At 37.5% G+C, this 25316-nt stretch overlaps 1 protein-coding gene across 1 annotated transcript in view; it reads right to left on the bottom strand.

Annotated features, from left to right (window-relative positions):
* The window catches only part of RNF43 (ring finger protein 43), a 64777-nt gene extending 42346 nt beyond the window's left edge, over nucleotides 1-22431 (bottom strand). The window contains exon 1 of the mRNA XM_043583942.1: nucleotides 20161-22431. Coding sequence (XP_043439877.1) covers nucleotides 20161-20412 — 252 coding nt within the window. The 5' untranslated portion in view covers nucleotides 20413-22431. The remainder of the gene's footprint in view (nucleotides 1-20160) is intronic.
* Nucleotides 22432-25316: the final 2885 nt, after the last annotated feature.

Genomic DNA, 25316 nt, shown 5'->3' with positions numbered 1-25316 from the left:
TTCCTAGTTTCAACATACACATGACTCAACTATTTCTGATCAGAGCTCTGGGTCCATGCATGGTAAGATGCACCCAAACCTACTATCATAGCAATACCATGAAGTTATCCCTTCTTCATGAAAGATAGTTTATTATTGTGTACACTTGAACTCCTAGAGATATCCACAGTTCCCTGACAAGTAAATCTATTATGGCAATTAAATCAGAAAGCTATGAAACACAAAGATCTGAGAAATATTCTTTTGGAAGAAAGATCATGTAACTTAGTCCCTCACCATAAATATCAAGTATTAAACAAACTCAAAAAAAAAAAAAAAAGAAAAGATTAGACCGGTTCTGCAGCTTAAGAAAGAAAAGAAATGTGGTTTCTCTAGCTAAAAGTTTTCTAGATGATGCAGGAACTGCTGCTTAGAAGCTACTTTCTAAATAAACTGCAAAGGGATGACTATAAACATTTCATCAATATATTATAATAAAATTCTCTAGGAAGCTGCTTGATCATTAAGGATAGAGAAAACCACAGATACCATGATTTCAATTCTTCTCTTTCATTTTCTGTATTTTGTAATTTTCTCTAAAATCTGAGCTTTCATTTGGTAGGGAGGAAAAAAGGATTTTTTTCTGATGGGAAGACACTGCTGTCAGCATGTATGTAATCTGATGTGCAGCTGTCTGTTAATGCTGCCTGCAGAAAACTATCTCCAGAGGAACAATAGCAGCAACACACCAATTTATTAGACAAAATTATGAGTGAACCTATACGGTGAGTCGGGTGCAGTACATGGCATACAGAGAAACAGGCCTGGTTGTCAAAATCCCAAACTAAGTAAGACCAACATGATATGGAGGATACAAAAGTGATAGCAAATTTTCATAGTGAGAAGAGACACTTGATTTGACAGTGGGCACAGATTCTTTAATGACCCCAAAATGAAAATGAGAGAAAAGAAACAGGACCATTATGTAGATAAAAATTCTGAAGGAGATAGTCAACAAGAAAGAGAAGAAAGTCAACCCCAACATCCTGAATCTGAGACAAGGCTGAAACAAAGCAAAAGACACCACTTTGGGGTTAGAATTGATTGTTTTCTGCTAGGTAAATTTAACTGAAAGACAGGTATCAGGGAAAAGGGACACAGAGGGGGACTGTCCTAAGGTTATCCATTTTGCCTGTGACCATCCTCTCAATAGGAAAAATTTCAAAAGCCACATAAGTAATTTGCTTTTAGGGTCTCCAAAGGCAACTGTTTTCAGAGACTGGTCTAAGGTTCGCATAGAGGAAGAAGCTTCCTATAAAGGATGGAAAATAAGTATTTAGAATATATACATGTATTCTATATTCCATATACATGTTCTATATATAATATAAATAACATATATTCTCTATAGAGCATATACAATATGCCATTTATAAGGGTGCCTGGGTGGCTTGGTGGGTTAAGTATCAGACTTCGGCTCAGGTCATGATCTTATGCTTCATAAGTTTGAGCCCAGCATTGGGCTCTGTGCTGACAGCTCAGAGCCTGGAGCCAGCTTCAGATTCTGTGTCTCCCTCTCTCTCTGCCCCTCCCCCACTCACGCTCTTTCTGTCAAAAATAAACATTAAAAAATATATTTAAAAAGACTGTAAATAACATTTAAAAAATATGTCATTTATAAGTATATCTAATACATATTATTCATTCTAATCTAAACACTCATCTTCAATTCTTCACGTGTATATACACATAAACACATATTTACCATTATTAGTAGTTTCAGGGTGGCTAAACATGCTGTTAATTTCAAATAATTTTATTTTTTAATTTTATTTATTTTTGAGGGAGTGTGCGCACGTGTGTGCGCATACACCCACGCACACACCCTCGCGCCTGCGCGCGCGCGCACATACACACACAACACACACACACACACACACACACACACACGACGGGGAGGGGCAAAGAGAGAAGGGCACAGAGGATCTGAAGGAGCCTCTGCCCTGACAGCCCCATGCAGGGCTTGATGTGGGGCTGGAACTCACAAACCATGAGATCATGACCTGAGCGGAAGTCAGACACTTATCCCACTGAGCCACCCACGTACCCCAATTTCAAATAATTTTATATTAGTGGTTGGCATAATGTATACCATCCTCATATCCAATTTCCTATAGAATCTGTTGAGTTTCCTTTGGTTCTGATGCAAATATTCAATTCTTTTTTCTACATTTCTTTGGCAAAAGCTAAGCTTAGAAATACAAAAACCTGTGTGTGTATAGATGCATAAATTGGGGTGGGGATTGAAAAAAAACCAAACTCAACTGAAAAAATTGAGGGGAAAATATATGTGTGTGTATAACCATTTTAAATCTAAAACAAAAAACCCCAACTCATCAACTAGGGTTGTCTTTTCTTTTTTTTTAGCAACACATAGCAACCCCACAAACTCAAAAGGAAAGACCAGCAGCATTTAAAAAAAACTGAGCATTAATTCTACTCAATTCTCAAATATAGCTGCCAATCAGGGAAGAGAATATTCTGATTAGCATGAGTCCTTGAATACAGAAGGCACAAAATAAAAGTTTGTGATTTATTTAGCTTGCTAAGGACCAATTTAATCTGTACCAGACAAACCCTTTCCAAAATGTTTAGTATACTTTCCTGCCTAAATACATTATGCTGAACATAATATAGCCTTTATTTGGTATCTTTAGTATCTTCTAACACTATAAAGATATCATTATGATCATTTTTAGCATGAAATAATTTATATTCTGAAGTATAGGAGATTGGCTGAACTTATTATGGTGCCCCTAGGAAATTCTTGTATTATTTCTGGAAGTTCTCACATTATTTGTTTTTTTATATCCTTTCTATCTGCTTCTTCCTTTTAATTTATCTCTAACTTATAAGCACAATACAGAAAAATATCCCAGTTTATTTAGTAATTATTGTAGTTAATGAAAATTTCCCTATAAAACTCTGGTTCTAAGGAATAGAATTGGAAATAAAAATTCAAATGATCAGATATTAAATTAAGTTTGCCACCAAGATTGCCAAACTTGAACAAGGTATCCAAAGACAGACAGACACCTACTTACTTCAAACACATTTTCAGACATTTGACCCATAGAAATGGAGGCTAGCAGTCTTTCATTGTTAACACCCTATTACTTAGGATCGCAAGACTTTGTCCAATAGCCTCAATAAATGTATAAAGCTATCAAGAGGCAAAGGTCAAAAAAGGAATCAGGAACATCAAAAAATGCCGCTGGAAGTGACCCAAAACATCACATGCTGGGTTTTCCTTTGTAATGATAATAACAATGATACTGAGTGTTTATCCATGCCTTTATTTCAAAGAGCTTCAAAAGCTTTACAGACCTCTCTCACTAATCTTTATTAGGCCTCGGGAAGAAAACAGCTTTCCCCAAGAGGTCTTTTTTTTTTTTAATGTTTACTTATTTATTTTTGAGAGAGAGAGAGAGAGAGAGAGAGAGAGAGAGAGAGTGAGTGCCGGGCGGGCGTGCTCATGTTTGTGCACACACAAGTGAGGGAGGGGCAGAGGGAGAGGGAAACACAGAATCTGAAGCAGAGTATCTGAAGCAGGCTCCAGGTTCTGAGCTGTCAGTGCAGAGCCCAACACGGGGCTTGAAGCCATGAACTGTGAGATCCTGACCTGAGCCAAACCAAAGTCAGATGCTTAACCAACTGAGCCACCCAAGCGCCCCTCCCCAAGAAATACCTTAAGAGAAGAAAGACACTTCTCAAAACCAACACAAGAGAAAACATTTGCCCTCTCCATCATCCCCATACACACTTGTCTCCTGACTCCCACTATATTGCACTATGATTGAAATGGATTATAATACCGTGCAAGTGTTGAAAGTATAATAATGGTAATTCAGTTGGTTTCTAAAAGAGTTATAAGCCACATGTGTTTAATCACAACACGGAACAGGCAAGCAGAAAAGATGAGAAACCTCATAATTACCTTTATCCCATTATTTACCTATTTTGGGGGTAGACTTCATAAAGTAATTGCATGGAATACAGATTTTTCCATAGTGCAGAATATTAGTCTCTGAGATGCCTCAAAGGATATCTTTACCCAAAAATGATTTCCGGGCTACAAATATTTGATAGGTGCTATGCTTAAAACTGTTTATTCTCATTTTGATCTAACACTTCTCAGATGGGGAGCTGGGAGTCTCAGGGACCTGTGGGATAATTTCCAAGCAGGCTTTAGAACCTTATCTGCCAAGCTTCAAAGAATAACATGTTGGGACCAGCACAGTACAAGTATAATGAACTGGGTAAATTAGTTCCCTTCTCAATCCTGAACTCCTTTCCTTCTATCCCTTAGAAAACAACTGTAAACCTACACAGGAGGCTGAGAGCTTCAGCATTCTGAGCAACCATTTCACGGCAGCAGCAATGAAAAGAATACTCCAAAATTTCCAAAAGGGAAAATGTAAGAGTAATATGTATAATATGGTTCTAGGATCCCTCTGACGCTGAGAAGTAAAAACTTAGAAAGTAGCTGTGTTGTGTTGTGTCAGTGACCACCTCATTGGTCCTGGAAGGAACTTAATGGGCTCACCAATACAGAACAGCCACATGTACAAAGGTCCAGGGAGGGCAAGTGATTCACCATGGCACAAGCAAGGCCATAACAGGACTTAAGTTCCCACCCTAAAACATATATGCCATTAGTCATTCTCTAAGCCATTAAGGCTACTTGCCACTACATTATGGTAACATTTAATCAGCCCTTTAACCCACAAATTTTGAATCTAAAGCTTTGTCTTTTTGGTCACATAAAAAATATAAATAGTCTTATACTTAGTTATTTCAGGATAATGCCAAATTGAATTCAAACAGGTTAACTGAGCTTAAATCCATAACCCTGAAACTTCATATTTCTTAACAGTCATTAGGTGAATAAGAAAGAGCTCAAGTCTAATTGCTATTAATAATAACAATAATACCTTACATTTGTAATTTCCAAAGACAATCCTCATTTCATTTCAGGTCGGCAGACTATTACTATTATCCCCATTTTAATCATGAGGATACAGACTCAAAGAAGTTCAACAATTTTCCTTAAGGATTAGAGCTGTGATTAAAACACAAGACTACTGAGAACTCTTTTTACTGTGAGATGTTGCCACTCATTTTAGAACACCCTTTATGCCTTATTATATTATATCATTATATGTGAATACTGTGCAAAGAGTTTGGTGGGTGTGTTATTTTCAATGATCTGATTGGTGACAGAAATTATGTTCTTAGGCCAGAAGGCCTCCAGTTATACATAAAGTTAGAACATAATGAAGTAACTCTACCCTAAGGGAACCCAAAATACACGCTGATAATTCAAAAGGAAAATGTCCTCATCATGGAAGTTAGATGGCCTCCAAAACAATTACCTAATCAGAGAGCATTCACCTGGTGACCCAGAGGGTAACTTACATTTCTGGGAGATAGAAAGAGCAGCAGGGACAAATGGTAGCTTCTTCTCCCGGCAAACACTGCATGGTGTTCTGACTTTGGAGATCATGTTCCTGATCTCTTTTAGATAGTTCAAATTCTCCTTCATGCTTAGCAGAGACATAATTGTGCAAGGCAATTTCTACACATAAATTACCAAATGATTCATCATCATTGATAGATCCTGACAAAAATCTTAAAAACCAGTGAACCAGAAAGTTACATCTCCTCCATTTGATAAGTAATAAAATAGTCACTGAATGCAATACAAAAGACTACCTTAGATGTCAATGGAGAACTAGTACTAGTGTCCTCCTAAAATTGGGACATCCAAGTTTTGGGGTATATGTACCCACTGTTTAGGTGCCAAATACTATAGTTTCTGGGTAGAGTTTGGCTACAGGAGAAAACCAGATCTTCTGGTAGCACTGACAAGGTAGGTGCAGCCATAAAGAACTTGACTTTTGATTCCATAAAGAACTTGACTTTTGATTCCATTGTCTCTGCCAGGGCAGGTGGTTTGGTAGAAGTATGGAATCCTGCCAGACAGGCTCCAACTAAACTTCCCTTTAGAAAACAAAACAATAAAAATGGAAACAAAATGCCAAATCCTGTTCCATACCTTTGCTGCAAAAACTAGGGCATTTCATATAATAATATTAATTTAGTTCCAGTACACATCAACTCAGGAGACATCAGATTATAATAATGAAGAGTTGCAGGCTCTTCCCTTCAGTTCAATTCCCTGTTCCCTTATATAAACTAAAGGGATATTCTTGTATTTCAGTGAATTTTACCCATATATTCTTAGTGTAAAAAAAAAAACCCAAAACTATTATCTAATGTCTGCATTGGAGTAACACGGGGAAGTTAGTTTAACACTGCTGAGTGGAATAAAAACCTCTGTCAAATCCTGCCTAACCTATACCTCCTGACTTACCTTTCTAGAACAAACTAGTGCATTTAAAATTTTGTGAGAATGGGCAGTTGATGATTCCTTCAAAGAAACTGTCTTCCTCTAAAAACCTATAGAGCATATTCGTTTAGAACAGAGTAAAAACATAAAGGATTGTTTTTGGTGGCAAAGATAGACAACTGACATTTTTACCAGGTTTGTCTTCAGGACAAGCCTTTGTGATTGATGATGTAGGCTCCTATCCACAAGGACGCCACAAGAAGTTTCTGAGGAAGAGTGCTCAAAGAATCCTTGTTGGGGCACTGGAGCTGCCACTATTGGAAACTGTGAGCATTTTTGGTGTTCCTGGAATTCTATTTCCAACCACTACTTTGTGGTTGCAATGAAGGGACAGAAGAGATTGGAAGTCTCCTAGACCAAATACTCTCTTCTGTTCATAACCACAGAGCCAAGATTAAAATAACAAGAATGTACTTTGCCCAGGGCATAATTCTGCCTAAATCTGTCCTATCCATCACTTTATTTTTTTCTAATTCTTGTTTTTGTTGTTGTTAATCTGCTTTAGGAAGGAAAGTCAGATAATTTATAACTGGATTCCAGAAAAGCTTGGAAAAATTCATAGACTCAGAGGATATTTAAGAAGGAGCCCTTCAGTCGGTTGAGCATCCAACTCTTGATTTCGGCTTCGGTCATGATCCTAGGGTCATGGGATCGAGTCCTGCATCAGCTCCTCACTGAGTGTGGAGCCTGCTTAGGCTCTCTCTCCCTCTGCCCCTACCCCCCACTCACACTCTCACTCTTTTTCTCTAAAAGAAGGAGGAGGAGGAGGAGGAGGAGCTGCCATAATGTCTTAGAACAACAGCCTATAAATGTCCCAATTGCAAGAACCAAAATATTAAATCAATCATTGCTCTGACCCAGAAAATAATTTCTTAAAGTTACAGTGTTAATTCTCCCTAGTATTTAACATGGTTGTGCCAAACAGTTTAAATCCAGAAGTAAGTTCCTCCTTCATTTACCTGCCAAGACCTGAGTTCAGGCCCTCAGGGTGCTGAGGTTTTCCTTTGTGAGAGAAAATGACATCATCAACACCTCGGAGACAGCAGAGAATGCAGGGAATGTGGCTCCCAACATTGGTGATATCATCAACTGCCCTGGGAGAAACCCCAAATTCCCAAGAGTTGAAGTGTTGAAGGTTAAAAAAGATTTTTGTTGTTGTTGTTTCAAGTTTGCCAACAAATGTTCACGTTTCCCAATATCAGGTTTTAAAAGGGCAGGTGGAGTAAGAGTCTCTCTTCCAGTAAGAACCTCAAGAACCAAACATACAGGAATTAAGTCCAGATAGAGCTATTCAACTCATTTGTATCTTACTGGGGCACATCCAACCAAGGAAGAATACAGACTTAGTTATATTAGGCTCTCTCCCAAGTCTGAGAGGAGTATGTTCTTTGGGGGACCTGCTAATGTTGCAAGTTTGCATTCAAAATAAATTCGAGGCATTCACATAATCCCCCAGTCTCCTCCAAACTTTCTTTGATGTCCAACAACTAAGGACAAGGATCTTTGATTATAAAACAATTTCTTTGGTTGGAAGAAAATTCTTTGCAGGGCGTGAACAGCAGGAGAAAGAAAAGATTTTTCTGAAGTGCAAACTAGTTGGAAACCCCCTGGGGAAAGAATCTGATTCCCAGTCTTTGAGAGGACTGGGCCTGCCTGTACAAGCTGCCTCTGCTGCAGGCCTCTAAGAAGGCGCTTTTGTGTCTACTGTATGGCCCTCAGTAACAGCACCGCAGCCCTTCTCTTCTTTTTTTGCCAGCGGAAGTTTTCCAACTCTGAGGATGTACAATGCAGAAAGTCACGGTTTAATAACAAGGCATAGTTACTAATCAGATGGCCCCATTTCCACTCCTCCCAGATGCCTCCAGATGCTTATATACTAGAGCTCTATCCCACAGCCCCACACATGAACACCTACCAGCTGCTCTGAAAGTCTTATTTCTAGTGTAATTATTTAGCTTATCTCCAATAATTCAACTTTACCAAATATTTTTTTAATTTTTTTAAATGTTTTTATTTATTTTTGAGACAGAAAGAGACAGAGCATGAGCAGGGAAGGGGCAGAGAGAGGAGACACAGAATCTGAAGCAGGCTCCAGGCTCCGAGCGGGGTCAGCACAGAGCTCGACGCGGGGCTCGAACTCACAGATCAGATCATGACCTGAGCTGAAGTCGGACGCTTAACCGACTGAGCCACCCAGGCGCCCCCCCCCCCCAAATATTTTAGAATCAGATGCATCATCCTCCTTTACTACTATGGTCCAGACTGGCTCTAGGTTATACGTGGCTTTTCCAAGCCTTTCCAAAGGTTCAGATTCACTTAGATGTAGGCTCATGATTGAAGTCAGTGTGGTTTGATCACTGAGACACCTTGATGAAGAATTTAGAATAAGGGTCCTCAATCCACAACAGATATTTTAAAATCTAAATCTCCAGAGAAAAATTCCTTTTTGTGTGTGTAACTGAATGTAAAGGCAGTATAGGACCAGAGGACCCAGAGTGCACCTGAGTCTGACACTTCGTTTTGCTACCAATCTGTTGTGTGATTTTAAGGAATTTGGTCAGATTTTTGTACCACCTACAAAACAAATTTTATCTCAGGGAAGAGAAATCAATAAGCAAGTTACATGTATCTTTAATACAATAAGTCTATTTCTAAAGTAAACATAAACTCTCAATGTTTAGAGCTGGAAAGGATCTTAAAGATTATTTACTTACCCGACCAACCGTACCCCAACAGATGATAGGTTTCACAACTTACTCTTATTTTTTAAATGGTCATGAGGCACCTAGGGACTTTGCATAGTTACAAAGGGGACAATTACACTCCACATAATCTCCAATGATCAAAATATATGATGTATAACCATACAGTTTACTAACTTCAGAGCAGGTGATAACCTGTTGCTGCTGTCATAGCAGATATGTACATTCTTCTAGAGTTAAGTGTCTATATTCCTCATATTATACTAAAATCACAACATATTTTAGAGAATGGAAATAACAGATACAGAGGACTAAAGTCAATAATTTTTTAATATCTTGGTATTATGAATAAATTTTGCTGGGGGTGCCTGGTTGGCTTAGTCGGTTAAATGTCCAACTTCGGCTCAGTTCATGATTTCGTGGTTTGTGGTTCAAGCCCCACATTGGGCTCTGTGCTGACGGCTCAGAGCCTGGAGCCTGCTTCAGATTCTGTGTCTCCCTCTCTCTCCCCTACTTGCGCTCTGTCTCTCTCTCTCTCTCTCAAAAATGAGTAAACGTTAAAAAAAATTAGAAATAAATTTTGCTGAATAGAGATGATATTCAAATATTCACCTTTTACATAGTATTTATTTCTTCTTTTATGCAGTTATTAAAGAATTAAAACTGAGCTACTGAGATTCTCCATTCAAACAGAACTAATACGTTGCATTCTGTTTAAAGCTAAATGTTCTGTTTTAATTTCACTACAACTTAACAGAAACTTCTTGTACATTTTAGAAAGACAGTTTGCAACTTGAGAAGAAAACCATGGTGTTTAGTTCAACTAACTAAAGAAAATGTAGCATTTCTAAAGAAAATGCTACAGATGATTATTATACATACAGGAATATTTACACAGACAATATTATAACCTATATTTAACTGATAACAGTAAAATTAGAAGGTATGATTGTTTGGGTTGTACTTGTCCTCTAGCTTTAAGCCACTTGAAGTTGTCTGGGTTAAAATTTTGTGTTTTTTGTTTGTTTTTCCTTTGGTCCTAGGGGACTGTGAAACAGAACTACCACAGTCATTTGAAAGACTCCTGAAAGAATGAAAATCAGCACTCTAGAGCATCTATGCCTGAGCCTCTTGCTTGGCATTCATCTCATACTGGCTTCTGCTGTTCTCCCCCGATGGACTAGGCTAGGGTCCTGTTCTTTGTACTCCTACAGGAACTGCCACAGTGTTTGGTACGCACTAGGAGATCCACATTATAAGACACTGAGAGACTCCAGTGCTGCCCCCAGTCTGGGTACGGTTCTTGGCCTAGATTTCATAAGAAGCCTCCACTGCTTTGAGGAGACAATCCAGGTCAACAGGCCATGTGGTGCACAGTGACTCTACAGCAGAATAAATGGCATAAGCACCATGTGAAGTAATGCTAAGTTGTGGTAAGATACTTTATGTTTGTTCACTTATTTTAAAGTATGCCTTCTGGTTGACTAGGGATCAAAGAGGAGAAAGACCCTATGGCAGTTTATAATATCTTCTTAATGGAATGCTCAGGGGAAAATCTCTGCCAACATCTGCTTTTTAATCTCCTTGCAATGACCCCCCCAAAAAGTTTTAAATAAATAAATAAATAAATAAATAAATAAGGTTTGCTAAAAATGCTGGCCAGTAAGATATGGCAGTAGATTGGCAGCTCCTTGGCAAACTACTAATCTGAGTCTATTTCTTCATCTGTAAAATCAAATGATTGGATTAGGTGTTTTTCTAGCTTGAAATTTCTGGTTATATTTTATAAATGGAATAGGCTACCCTTCTGCCCTTCCCCTCTCCAAACTGTATTTTACCCTATGTATGGAAAACTGAATAGGACTTAATTGTAGTGTAAGTCCAAAGAAGTATTTCACCAAGTTTAAAAAAAACTGGCCACAGAATTGTAAAGTCAGATACCTATATGGTTCTAGATAGAAGATACAAAAATTAAAGGACCTAAAACCTAAAACCTGAATCATGTAAAATATTTTTCTGAGTGGCTAATTCACAAGACTGTACACAAACTGTACTTTTTAGGGAAAAAAGAATGGGAATCCATAATCAGTTTTTAGGAACTAGCAAGATAAATAGGCGTAAAACATAAGGCCTTCAGTCTCATCCAAATTATTCTACAGAAATAACAATAGCAACAGTGTTTCTCAATTATCATATATTTAAATATGCATAATAGTAACCTTTTGATATATAAGCATGCACGAAATTGACAGGCATATGATAACTGAATATGCTACTTAAATTACAGTTATATTATGGTTGATTTCCATCATAATAGAAGTATCCTAGATTAAAAAAAAAACCATACAGTGGTCTTGAAGATAGTTATATTGCTGTCTTAACTACCACTGCTTCAAAATCCAGGGATTTGATTTTTTTTTTTTTTTTTGAGTGAGAGACAGAGAAAGAGAGCATGAGCGGGGAAGGGGCAGAGAGAGAGAGAGAGAGAGAGAGAGAGAATCCCAAGCAGGCTCTATGCTGCCACCATAGAGCCCAATGCGGGACTTGAACCTGCAAACTGTGAGATCATGACCTGAGCTGAAATCAAGAGTGGGACGCTTAACCAACTGAGCTACCCAAGCTGCCTTTAGGAATTAGAATTTCTAAAGAATCTAATTTCCTATCTCCAAGGAAAATGTGAGCCTTGTGTTTATAATTCTCAGGAAAAAAAAAAAACACTCTAACTTAAATCATTTTTATTATTTTGGTGTTCTGAATTTGCATATTAAACACAAACTCTTACTAAAAAGTATCAAAACAAAATGTATTCATGAACTGTAATGTTTACAGCCCAGACAAAAATTAGAGTATATAAAGTAACTTAGCAAGAATAAACCTTTTTAGGGGTGCCTGGGTGGCGCAGTTGGTTAAGCGTCCGACTTCAGCCAGGTCACGATCTCGCAGTCCGTGAGTTCAAGCCCCGCGTCGGGCTCTGGGCTGATGGCTCAGAGCCTGGAGCCTGTTTCTGATTCTGTGTCTCCCTCTCTCTCTGCCCCTCCCCCGTTCATGCTCTGTCTCTCTCTGTCCCAAAAATAAATAAACGTTGGGAAAAAAAATTTAAAATAAAAAAAAAAAAGAATAAACCTTTTTAAAAAAGATTCAAAGTTTTCCATTATAGCAAATTTTAAGGGCTCAAAGAATTCTACCCTAGGGTAGAAGTGAAGCTTAAAGGCTAGAAACCAAAAAAATAGAAAGTAACCAAAGTTAGTGTTACAGCCTGTTTTTTGAATTTAGTAATCAAACAGACACATACAGCTACAATTGTTCTACCTACATCAAAACAAATAAGTAAAATATCCTTTATTCTTATGGACCTTTTAGTGAAACCACCATGATGAAAGGGTTGTAAGCATTTCTTGAATTGATGGAGTTTCACTTAATATTTGGAAAGCACAATTCCTTCACTAAATAAACATGAGCAGATCTTTCTCACATGCCAGTTTTTACATCTGAGGTAATCTTAGGCCAACCTTCTTATAACTGCCTAATAATATTGTTGTCTGTTTGACTTCAAGTAATATATACAAATACTTTTTTTAGTGTTTATTTATTTTTGAGAGAGAGGGAGAGAGAGAGGAGTGGGGGAGGGGCAAAGGGAGAGAGGAGGACAGAGGATCTGAAGCAGGCTGTCAGCTCAATGCGGGGCTTGAACCCATGAACCGCAATACCATGACCCGAGGCAAAGTCACACACTTAACCAACTGAGCCACCCAGGCGCCCTATAAATACTTTTTTTTTTAATTTTTTTTTCAACGTTTTTATTTATTTTTGGGAAAGAGAGAGACAGAGCATGAACGGGGGAGGGGCAGAGAGAGAGGGAGACACAGAATCGGAAACAGGCTCCAGGCTCCGAGCCACCAGCCCAGAGCCTGACACGGGGCTCGAACTCACGGACCGCGAGATCGTGACCCGGCTGAAGCCGGACGCTTAACCGACTGTGCCACCCAGGCGCCCCTATAAATACTTTTTAAATTAAGTAAACTGAGGGTAAATTAGTTTTGAGAATTTGATATCATTTCTTGAAATAATAGGGATTATTCTAGGATAGCAGCCATTAATCTGGAGTCCTTAGATCCCTACATCTCAAAGATTCAACTCACTGAGATTTTATGCAAAATTATATGTTCAAATACATGTAGTCAGCAATTTTTCTCAAATCCTCAAAGGGGTCTGTGGCACCAAAAAAGGATAAAGAATCACTGTGTTAGGGTAGCTCAAAACCAGAATTGGGAATCACAAGCTTAAGGACTAAGAAGGTGAGGTCCTTTGGATATATACCAATATCTGATAATCACAGATTTAAAGTCAATATCTCAATAAATCTTTCTTGGAAAATCAGAATTTCCTAAAAAGCAGATGTTGAGCTATCTATTAAATCAAATAAATGTTGTGTAAAAATGCTGTGTAAAGGAGCACCGCAAATGTATTGATTATAGCCATGTTTACAATTTGGAAGAGGCAATCAAGGAGCTACTATGCTGTCTATAAGTCAGAGTGAAGGAATAGAGCATGTTCTTTCAAACCCAAAGCACTCAAAATAATTGACCTCACAGTATACTTAGAAATGTGATGACATAATAAATCTGTTTTATCCTAAAGTTATCTCCCAGCTATTAAGTTACTTAGCACCACCATCATGTTCCTTACATTTATTCAATAAATGTTTATTGAGTACCTATTATGTCTAAGGCACTAAGTATACTAAGGCATTACTCCCAAGAATATAGCTCTGAACTAAGAAGACAAAAATCCCTACTTTCACAGAGCTCATATTTCACTGAGGGGGCAGAGACAAGTACAAAAGTAAAATACTACAATATGTTACATGGCAATAAGTTCATAAAGAAAAACAAAGCAGAGAAGGAGAATATGAGCCCCAGAGGGAATAGGAAGAGCCCTTCAGAATAGGATGGTCTAGGAAGACCTCACTGAGAAGGTGACATACTTGACACTTGGGGGGGTGACATTTGAGAGACTAAGAGAAGAAAATACCTGGGGCATAAATCCCATAAGTGGGACTGGCATGTGGAAAGGCCCCGAGGTGGGAGTATGCCTGGTTTAACTGAAGGACAGCAAGGAGGTCAGAGCGATGAGAACTGAGTGAGGGCAGAAGAAGCAAAACATCAGAATGCCAGGTCAGATCCTGATGAGCCTTACAAGTCGTTGCAAAGACTTTGACTTTTATCGTAATAACAATGCTGAAAAGAACAATGAATGCAGGTTAGAGCAGTGGCTCATAGGGCTTTTGAGACATAAAGTTGGCAAATTGCTTCACCAATAGTTTTTTGACTGAATTATCACACTGAGCAACATAGGCTCAAATAGAGTAGATATTTCACTCTTTGATAATATTTTAGCTTTTTAGGATTGCCACTCTGCAGAATTGATCCCAGAGAAATCCATATCCTTGGATACCTTAAAAATTGGATTACTCCTTTATCTCCTGCAAAGCAGATTGGGCCCATCTCTGTGCAACTTTGTTCTTGGATAATTTATTTGCTTTCTCTCCCCCATTACGTTTCCTTTTCTGTAAAATGGAGTATATATCACCTATTCTTATTTGGCTTGCAGGTATTTGTGAATCATTTTAAGCTTCTTGGGAGAAAACTACTATATAAATTCAATGGAACATCATTACTACACTCTTCTCTAACAATACCCTGTACTACCAATTCTGGTTCCTAACAGGACATTTATAATAGTACAGCACTCATTTATAACATCTTTTTCCTCTACTGTACTTAGCAATTTAAAGGGAAAAAAAGTACCAAAAAGTTCCAACATTTTCCAATGAATAAAATGTAAAGGGCCTTCTATTAAAAACAAAAACAAACAGGGACATCTGGGTGGCTCAGTTGGTGGAGCGTCCGACTTCGGCTCAGGTCATGATCTCACGGCTTCTGAGTTCAAGCTCCTCATCAGGCTCTGTGCTGACAGCTCAGAGCCTGAAGCCTGCTTCACAATCCCCTCTCTCTCTGCCCTTCCCCTGCTCACGCTCTGTCTCTCTCTCTCAAAAATAAACATTAAAAAAATTTTTTTAAACAAAAAAACAAAACCATGAGCTCCAGAAATGTCTTTAATATGGTATAAAAAGTAAACTTTGGGCATGCTTTGGTGGCTCAGTCAGTTGAGCATCCAACTTTGGCTCAGGTCATGATCTCATGATTCATGAATTTGAACCCTGTGTCAGGCTCTGTGCTGACATCTCGGAGCCTGGAGCCTGCTTTAGATTCTGTCTCCCTCTCTCTCTGCCCCTCCCCAACTCATGCTCTGTCTCTCTATCAAAAATAAATAAACATTAAAAAAATTTTTTAATTAAAAACAAAGGTAGATACTGATTAAGTAAACATTCTTTGGGTGCCTGGGTGGCTCAGTCGGTTGAGTGTCTGGCTGTTAATTTCAGCTCAGGTCATGATCTCGCAGTTCATGTTATTGAGCCCCATGTCAGGTTCTGTGCTGACAGCATGGAGCCTGCTTGGAATTCTGTCTCCCTCTCTCTCATCTGTCTCCCTTCCTCTGCTCATGTTCTCTCTCTCTCTCTCTCTCTCTCTCTCTCTCTCTCTCTCAAAATAAACAAATAAACATGAAAAACATTTAAATAAACATTCTGATTTACAAATATCTTTGCAAATGAAACACAAATGAGAGAAATAGAATGAATACAGAATACAGAGATTCTTAGAAACTAGGAGGATACTGTGTATTCTGGATCAACCTCAGAAACTAGTACTCATCATTTTCATTCCTTTCTAGTCTGGAAATAAATCATTTATACAAAGTCTACACTGGTCTTCTGGTCATCTGTGGCATTCTTTGATGTACAGAATTTTAGAGCAAGAAAAGCTTGGGCTTTCAGGTTCAAGTTCCAACTATGCCACCCTACTAGCCACATAACCTTGGCAGATACTAATATTTGAGCCTCAATTTCCTTATCCATAAAATGTGAAGAATAAAAGTATTGCGCTTCTCTCACAAAGTTATTATGAGAATGCAATAAGCTAATACACGCAAACTGAATAGCACGGATTTGCTATGCGTTATTATATTTGAATCTCTCAATTTTACAGATGGGGAATCTAAAGCCTAGAAAACTGTAGTAACTATTTTGACCCAAATCACCCAACTACTTAGTGACAGAGCCCGAGCTAAAATCAAATCCCTTGAGCCACAATGTAGTCACTTTGTCAACTACAGTTTGCTAAAGCATCGTCTCACTGGCTTTGGCCAAAACTTTAACTATTAAGATTTCTCTCCCTCCTCAAATAATTCATTTCAGGCCCTGACTACAAATAAAGCAAAAATGCAAAGATAGGATAGCTACTTGTTGACTAATAGGTAAATTAAGGGACAAGCAGAGACACTGTGTATGGGGGAATCTGTCCAGGAGGTGTTCACTGCTAGTGGCCAAATGCCAAATCACCACAACTCCCACTGTAGGGATGAAGCCACAGGGCAGTATATTCTAATCTTGATCATAACTTTATCCTACAGCCTAAGAAAATCCAAGACAACCAGCTGAGCAGGAAGAGTGTGATAGTCAAAGAATTGTTGAGCTCTCTTGTGCTATGTTAAAATCCTCTTGGTTTTTTTTTGTTGTTTGTTTTTTTTTTTTTTTTTTTTTTTTTGCTTTAAGAAAAAAGATTGAGGGGCGCTTGGGTGGCTCAGTCAGTTAAGTGTCTGACTTTGGCCCAGGTCATGGTCTCACGGTTCATGAGTTCGAGCCCCTGTGTCAGGCTCTGTGCTGACAGCTCAGAGCCTGGAGCCTGCTTTGGATTCTGTGTCTCCCTCTCTCTCTGCCCCTCCCCAGCTCATGCTTCCACTCTGCCTCTGTCAAAAATAAATAAACTTAAAAAAATAAAAAATAAAAAAAAATTTTTTTAAAAAGATTGATTTCAAGTTGGCCCTTCAAATGACATTTATAAATAATGAACAAGAATTGAAAAAGAAAATAGGACTGTAATCATTTACAGAAGAGGTAGCAACACCATTACTAGAAATAATAGAAATAAACCTCAACAAGAGGTAAATAAACCAGAAAACTGGACAATTAGGCCATGCATAATCTCTAGCACATTTTCCATCTACAATGGTATAAACCAGGAGAAAAGAATATACTCAAATGAAAAATAAAAACAGTAATAAATCATAATCACTATCATCTAGTCCTTTTTATCAGACATAGACAAAGAATTAGGAAATCTAGAAAATTTCCTTGACATGGATTAATTGAGCAAAATGTAAAGAAATGTTAGATTTTCTGAAGCTCTCTGAGAATTCCAGAAACCATAACAAGGTTACTATTTTTTAAAATCATTGTTCTTGTACTTTTACATTTCCCAACGCCTACATCCCCAATCTTACATCCTCAATCTTAAAAAGACCTGACGACATCTTTGAAGACAATCAAACTTAACAGGCAGCTAGAGTAATTCACAGGCAGAAGGATACATAGAATTATCCAAAATTCCTCAAAGCCAATAGAGAAGACTGTCTTCAGATTTGTGACACCAGGTTACAGCTATCTATCAAGCAAACTAAAGTGCAGCAAAGCACAACTTTAAGAGATATAAACTTCAGTTAAATGGAAGGCTTGGTTAACCACAGTTGAGTAAACCTGAGTTGTAGTGTAATCTGATAAGGAACAAATAGCATGAATGCTAGAATTAGAAACCATGTATCGCCACTCTAGAGTTCTTTGAAAGAGTTAATCAAATAGTGGATAAAGAAAAACTGGTGCATATTATTCAAATAGTTGTCTTTGTATTTTTAAAATAAAGTCTCTCATAAGAAGCTATTAAGAAAATTTAGTAGCTATTGTGGATTAAGAATTGGTTAATAGACAATAAACCAAGACCAATGCTGACAGTGTCCAGTGATTAATACTAGGCCTGTGTACAAGTTTATTAATGACCTAAAAGAAGCTTACGTGGACAGAAAAAGTGAAGAAAGACTAAAATTGCCAATGATGCAAACCACCCTATAATAAAGGGTGAAAGGCCTTGCTAAATAATAGATACAATGAAATTCCCTCTTCACAAAGTAAAGAAACGTGTAAAGTATACTGATAGGCTCAAAGTTAATAGTTAATAATAATAATAATAATAATAATAATAATAAAAATATTGGCAGGATTTACCAGAGAAAAAGGGTAGAGCAAGAGAAGATATGATAAAGATTGGTAAAATAATGAATGGCAAAGAGAACACCAGCTAGTCTCTGTTATATACCTTTTCCTTTCTGAATACACAGAGGTTTATGATAATAAAAGGTAACACATTTAAAATAAAAGAGACACTATTTTATACAGCATATAATTAACCCATTGAACATGCTGCCACAGGACATTAATAAGACACAAAGCTTAGTATGGCTCCCAAAGACCACAGAGATATTAAAATATGGTTCTATAGTAAAACTACTTAGGGTAAAAAATGAAAATGGAACACATACCTCATGCTTTAGGGTATTAACTAGGCAAGGCCAGGAAGTCTCCTTTCCAATTATATTCAAAATTCTTTGTGACTTCAATTTTTAAATATTCCTAATTCCATCCTACAGTTCAAATTATATGTATAGACTCATCCAAAAAGCCTTTGGCCATTTTTCCCAGATACATTATCTTTGCCTGTTTATTTCTCTGAATAGTTAAGCCTTCCATGTCATCCAATTCTTCTTCTACTTAATTTATCCCAGTTTCAAAATATTGCTTAAAAAGTGACCATGAAGAACCACTAAATCATATATGCTAAAATCCATGTTTGGAAAAGAGAGTTCTATACTTTGTTAAATTTTCTCACCTCCTTTAAGTAGACAAAAATTGAAATTCATACAATACTTTGGTTCTGTTCAAATCACAAAATTAAAATCTGAGTTTGGATACTGGAATAAATCATATTTAATAACATTTTAACCTATATCCAGGAGCTACAGAAAGTGTCCTTTCATAAGATGAATTGTAATCAAAAAGCAACATAATTTTATGGAATAAGACACTAGAACGCCACAGCAAAAAGGTATAGCCCTTTGGGCTCTATCTTCACCATGGGGAATGGTAATTCATCTATGAAATGCTATGGACCCAGTCAGTTCATAAATTCAACACATAAAGAGTAGGCTATGAATGAATCACAGGCAAAATTCACAGCCTGAAAGCCTAAGAAACTGTGCCTGAAAAGATCTGTGGGTCAATAAAAAATAGATGTTAAATTAAAATTTTTTCAAAAATAAAATTATGTATAGACAAGACCAAGGAGGCAAGTTTACACCTTGTGTCCATTTTGTAATTCAGTCCTCTCCATTTTGGGCTTAGCTATAGGGTGCTCCACGTGGTATAAAGCCAGCCATAGCATTCAAGCTTGGCTGAATTTTAAAAGTGACACAGTAATCAGATATGCTCCAAGGGCATTCTAGAATTTCAGGGTGCTGCTGACCATTGTAACCTCCTTACAATTGTATGGGTAACAGATGGTAGCTAGACTTATTGTGGTGATCACTTTGTAATGCATACAATATCAAATTATTGTGTTGTACACCTGAAACTAATATAATGTTATATACCAATTTTAACTCAATAAAAAAAAATCAACCTCCTCAGTGCTCACTTCAAATTTAAACAGGATATAAAGTATGATCCTCATGTCAATTAAATACAAGTCCATATATTTAATCTATCAAAAAATAGCGTCCAGAGTACTGGACTTGCAAAGAAAGGTCTTACGTGGATCTAAAATGGCAACGTAACACCAGAGTTAAAAATAAGCAGATTATCTTCTAAAATGTGGAATTTGTATGTTTCTTTTTTAGAATAAGAATTTGCTTTAGAATGCCAATAACGCAATATCCTTAAAAGATGGAACAAACAGAAAACTCAACAGCAGAAGCTCTTGTATGGTATTTGGTTTGGGAGACAAAAGAAGAAAGACACATTTCGAACAGATGGAAAGTGAAACATAATAAAGTTATCCTTACCTGCATTAATTTTCCTTCTGCTGGAGTTATTTCAGCAACACCAGCAAAAACACCTTCCAAAGTGAGATTCAGTTTTCCTGTGGGGTCCATTTTCAAGGGGATCACTCTGATAATAGCTTTCTGCTCTGCTGATCTTTCAGACTCCACCGCTGCTGCCAATACCAGTCCTGTGCGTCCAAAGCCTGCCTGCAGGGTAGCCATCAGCAGCCAGGGCCAGAGGGCAGCCAGCTGCAGCTGGTGGCCACCACTCATGCTACCAGCTGCAGCAATGCACCTCGGCCATACATACTGCTTCCACTAGCTAATACCAAATGCAGGTTCTCAGATCCAGACAAATATGGAGGAAAAGAGAATTTATGCTTCAGTTTTTGAAAGCCAAGTCGTAGTTTTGGCCCTTCCTTTCTCTAAAGTATATTCCCAAGAACAGGTGGCATTCCTGATCTGGCAGAGAAGAAGGTGTTTTCAGCCCACTTCTGCTGCAGGGATGTCATTTTCTCCCATCTTCACTATTATTAGTAAAGATATCACCACTTCTGTTTGGAATTTCCAACTTTGCTTGAGGTTGAATGTCACATCCTGAATTTTTATTATGTCAGATCACTTGGTGCTGGTCTTCCATATGCATCAAGTTGCTGAGCCACTAAATCCAATGTTAATGAACAAAACAAGGCAAAGTAAACAACTAAAGCCATGCACTGAAGGTGAGAGTGAAACACGCCAGCTCGGAAAATGAAGAGATGGTCCTTTTTAAGCCACAAAACTTGTCAATGGTCATAGGAGGATTTTTGTTTTAATGGAGAAGGAGAGGGTACAATATATTTCAGGCCACACCGTGAGGGATGTCCAAAGATGCTATAACACGTATTCATAAAAGTTTCCACATTAAACTGTATTTTAGGGTAGCCAAAGTTCTAGACCCATTGAATTTATAATACTTTTCATGAACTTAAATATACTATCATTTTTAATGTTCTACCTAAATTTGTCTATAAATTAGATGCTAATTTATATGTCTTCACATATTACAGGATAATCCTGAGTATCACCGCTTTTTCCAACTTTCAAAATTCAAAGAATATTTGAAAAGTTTAGCTTTCCAATTATTTTTCCCAGTTAAAATTGATATTTCTATCTTTATTTTCCTTTCTCTGTTAGGGATTCCAGCTTTTATTCTCCTGCTTGAGAATGTCAAGTACTTTGATTTCCCATGAGATGATTTTGGAAACTACTTTATTATCCAGATTTTATAATCTGTAATTTTCTAGGTTCATAAGTAAAACAAAGGACCATTCCTAACACGTTTTCAAATTCCTTGAGGGGGCGGGGAATAAAAGATAGGGGGAGTAGGGAGGTGATTAGTCTACAGGCTCTAAGTAGAACACCCTGAAAAAGTATAAATAAGCCTGAGTAGAGTAGATCTGTGCTATTTCTAGGCACACTTGAGAATTTGGGTCTTTGTACAAACAAAATCTGAGTTCTAAGATATTAAAATGTGCACCCTTAAGTAAATATAAATGCACTTCAACCATAAAGCCCGCCGTGTTCAGAGGTCAAGTTAAAAAGTCTTATAAAGTCTTCAGAAAAAGTGCTGAAAAGCCAAGCAATTGAACATGAACCTGTTAACATAGATCCTTTTCTTTTGCTGAGGCAGAGGGAGAAAAATAAGAATTTCAAAAGAAATCTGCAAACCTGTTGCGCTGTCGGGCCCACTGGAATCCACGGGGGTGAAACAAATTCAATTATGCTTTTATAGGTCCTGCTCAAAAAAGGTTTCAACTGCTTAACCAAGTACAGCTCATTCTTCCACCTTCTTACACTGCAACCAAACCAAGTGCCCCACACTGTAGGTAGGTGCCGAGAAATTCCGCAGCCTGAAAAAATAATCCATGCAGGTCAAAGGCAAACATTTACTCCAGGGTTAGAGCTACTGTTCCCAAGACTCTAAAAGCACTTATAAAGGATCCAAAATCATTTCTGAAATCTCCTTTCTAACAAAAGTTCTTTTTCTCCCCGAACAGCATATAAAATGATCAAATCTTGAGAGAGAAAAGGAGCAAAGTAGAAAATACATCAGCAACAATTCACTACCAGGAACACAGAAAATCCCAGAGGGAGAAAGCAGTATCTCTGAATCATGGATGGGCTTGGAAAGTTCGGAAAGATTCGAGTGCTTCCCTTCCAGAAAGACAATTCTGGATCAACTCCCTAGAGGAGGAAGCCTGTGGTTTGTAATTGGTGTTCTAGCTCTGACTCCCTCCCCTGGGACTGCAATCACGCTCTCTACCTGCTGACACAAAGTGAGGGTGGAGCAGCTACAGGCAACCACCCCCCCTCCCGCCCCTCCTCCTCCTGGCTGGCTAGGGCAAGGGCTAGAGTGCGCGCACACTTAACTGAGCCAGACATGTTCTTTTGCTCTCTCCTCTCTCAGCTCCTCTACTCCCTCTATTGAGCCACAGCCAAATTGCATCCAGTTCAATGGGTAAGCAAGCTACCACAGGTAAGTCAGGTTCACTCAAACAGGTATCTAAGCAGATTGCACCCAAGAGAACATAAATGGTGGTATAAAGAAATAAAGACAACAAAGTAATGAAAACGCGGAACATGAAAGAGGGGACACAGGGCTTTGCAAATGTAAGTTCAAAGGGGTTTCTGCTCTTTTGGGGCTTTCGTGTCTATAAGTGGCACAAAGCCAGAATAAAGTCATCCAGTGCTGTAGTGTTTACTGCTGTCTTATGTCTGCTACCCTGGCAGGAACTCTGTCCATTTTATGCATACTTTTTCTTCTGCTTTTACTTACTTTAAATTCAGTGTCTCCTTTCTAAAACTGTTCCTGTATGGAGCTTTTAGTCAGGTTGATGTCAGAGGTCTTGAGCCTGTTATTTTCTTCCCACATCTTTGGGAGGTCAGACCTATGCCCTCAATGTAAGATTGCAAGTAAGTCTATGTCATAAATGCAACCAAAGGGGCAAAATATATATGATTAATGAGAAGCCTGTAGGCAAAAAGAAAACCCATTTTGGCTAATAACCACATTCATGAATTATATATAACCTTTTTAGTTACCTTGTCATTAGAATGCAAAAATTTCTCATATGTGTTTCTAAAATTTGAATTTTCATATTTACCAGATTGTATTTGACTGTGGCCAGACATTTTATTTTTGACCTTTTGACAATAATCTTTCCAAATGGTACAAATGTACAACAGTATGAATGTGGTTAACACTACTGAATGTACACTTTAATGTTTTAAATTGTGGTAAGAAGCATATAAGATTTAAAAATGTTTTGATTTTACAAATTAAAGCATACAAATTGATCAGCTGTAAAATGTGGATAACAATAATTGCATTGTAGGTTGGTTGTAAAACTTAAATGACATAATACCTCTGAAAGCAAAAAGTATAGGAGCTCTCTTCACCTTGAGCATTTTTTCCCTAGAGAAGGTTTATGGGAACACTTTTGACATTTTAGGCCTAATGACTGACATAGAGCAGAATAAAATAAATTCTTAATTTAGCATGTTTCTTTGTTGCTTGGACCTTAGGAATACAATGCAAGTATAGACCTTTACAGCTCTTTCCAAAAGAATATATCTAATTCTCAATCAAAAAGAATGCAATCTTGCCTTTCGCAACTACATGGATGGAACTAGAGGGTCTTATGCTAAGCAAAATTAGTCAAAGAAAGACAAATATCATATGACTTCACTCATATGAGGACTTTAAGATACAAAACAGATGAACATAAGGGAAGGGAAGCAAAAATAATATAAAAACAGGGAAGGGGACAAAACATAAGTCTCTGAAATATGGAGAACAAACAGAGGGCTGCTGGAGGGGTTGTGGGAGGGGGGATGGGCTAAATGGGTAAGGGGCATTAAGGAATCTACTCTTGAAATCATTGTTGCACCATATGCTAACTAATTTGGATGTAAATTTAAAAAATAAATTAAATTTAAAAAAAAGAATATATCTAATTCTTCTAGAGAGAATTTTTTACATCTGTGATTTTATATTTTTATTTTATGTATGTTGTGTAATAGTATAGCATAAAAATGCAAAATACACATTACTATATATTTGATATATGCAAAATTATCTTAAACAAAAAGTGACCTACTAATGGACTTTACCTCACCTATTCCTGCTTGAAACTTAGAAAGGAGTTAATAAGAGACCTAAACCTAAGAGTTAATAAACACACTTAGTTGAAAGAAGGAAGAAAATATAGATGTGGTTGCCCTCTCTTGAGAAAACTCCAAGATCTAGGAATGATGAAAATATGTATCATGAACCTGGATATCCACTTAGATACTCAGGATCAAACTAAACAGCCCAATGCACTTTACTTCACTGAAACACTGTATTTATTGGGTCACCAGAGCTGACAAACAAGAGAAATTATTCTCTGGCTTATCCCTCAGGTTATCTACTACAACGTCCACAGAGATATCATAAAGATGTCATTACCATGGTAATGAAATGCCATGTCACTAATATTTACTACCTAATCTTACCCGTGAGAAATATCATCCTTCAGGATCTATTTTCACATCTGGATTGACTAAAGTTACTGAAGACATGAGTCCTTTTCCTAAAAAAACAGATTTCTATAAACATGTCCAAGAATTGTCCTTATCCTTAATGGCATTTTAAAGATTCAATCTCCATTCAATCACAAATGAAGAAAAACAAAAAAAGCCAGGACATTTTTTAAAGTAGATTCTTTGAAAAACAGAATACATTCTCTTTCTTTTTTGTTTGCTTTTGTTTTTGTTTTTTTTTCAATATATGAAGTTTATTGTCAAATTGGTTTCCATACAACACCCAGTGCTCATCCCAAAAGGTGCCCTCCTCAATACCCATCACCCACCCTCCCCTCCCTCCCACCCCCCATCAACCCTCAGTTTGTTCTCAGTTTTTAACAGTCTCTTATGCTTTGGCTCTCTTCCACTCTAACCTCTTTTTTTTTTTTCCTTCCTCTCCCCCATGGGTTTCAGTTAAGTTTCTCAGGATCCACATAAGAGTGAAACCATGTGGTATCTGTCTTTCTCTGTAATACATTATCTTTCAAATTTTGCTATTATTAACACTAGTCATAATGACTTAGTTTTGTATTGATCACCAGTTAAACAGTAAAAACAAGCAAGACAAC

This window comes from Prionailurus bengalensis, chromosome E1, assembly GCF_016509475.1.
Source record: "Prionailurus bengalensis isolate Pbe53 chromosome E1, Fcat_Pben_1.1_paternal_pri, whole genome shotgun sequence".
NCBI lineage: Eukaryota > Metazoa > Chordata > Mammalia > Carnivora > Felidae > Prionailurus > Prionailurus bengalensis.
This window is presented reverse-complemented; position numbering and strand designations above follow the sequence as displayed.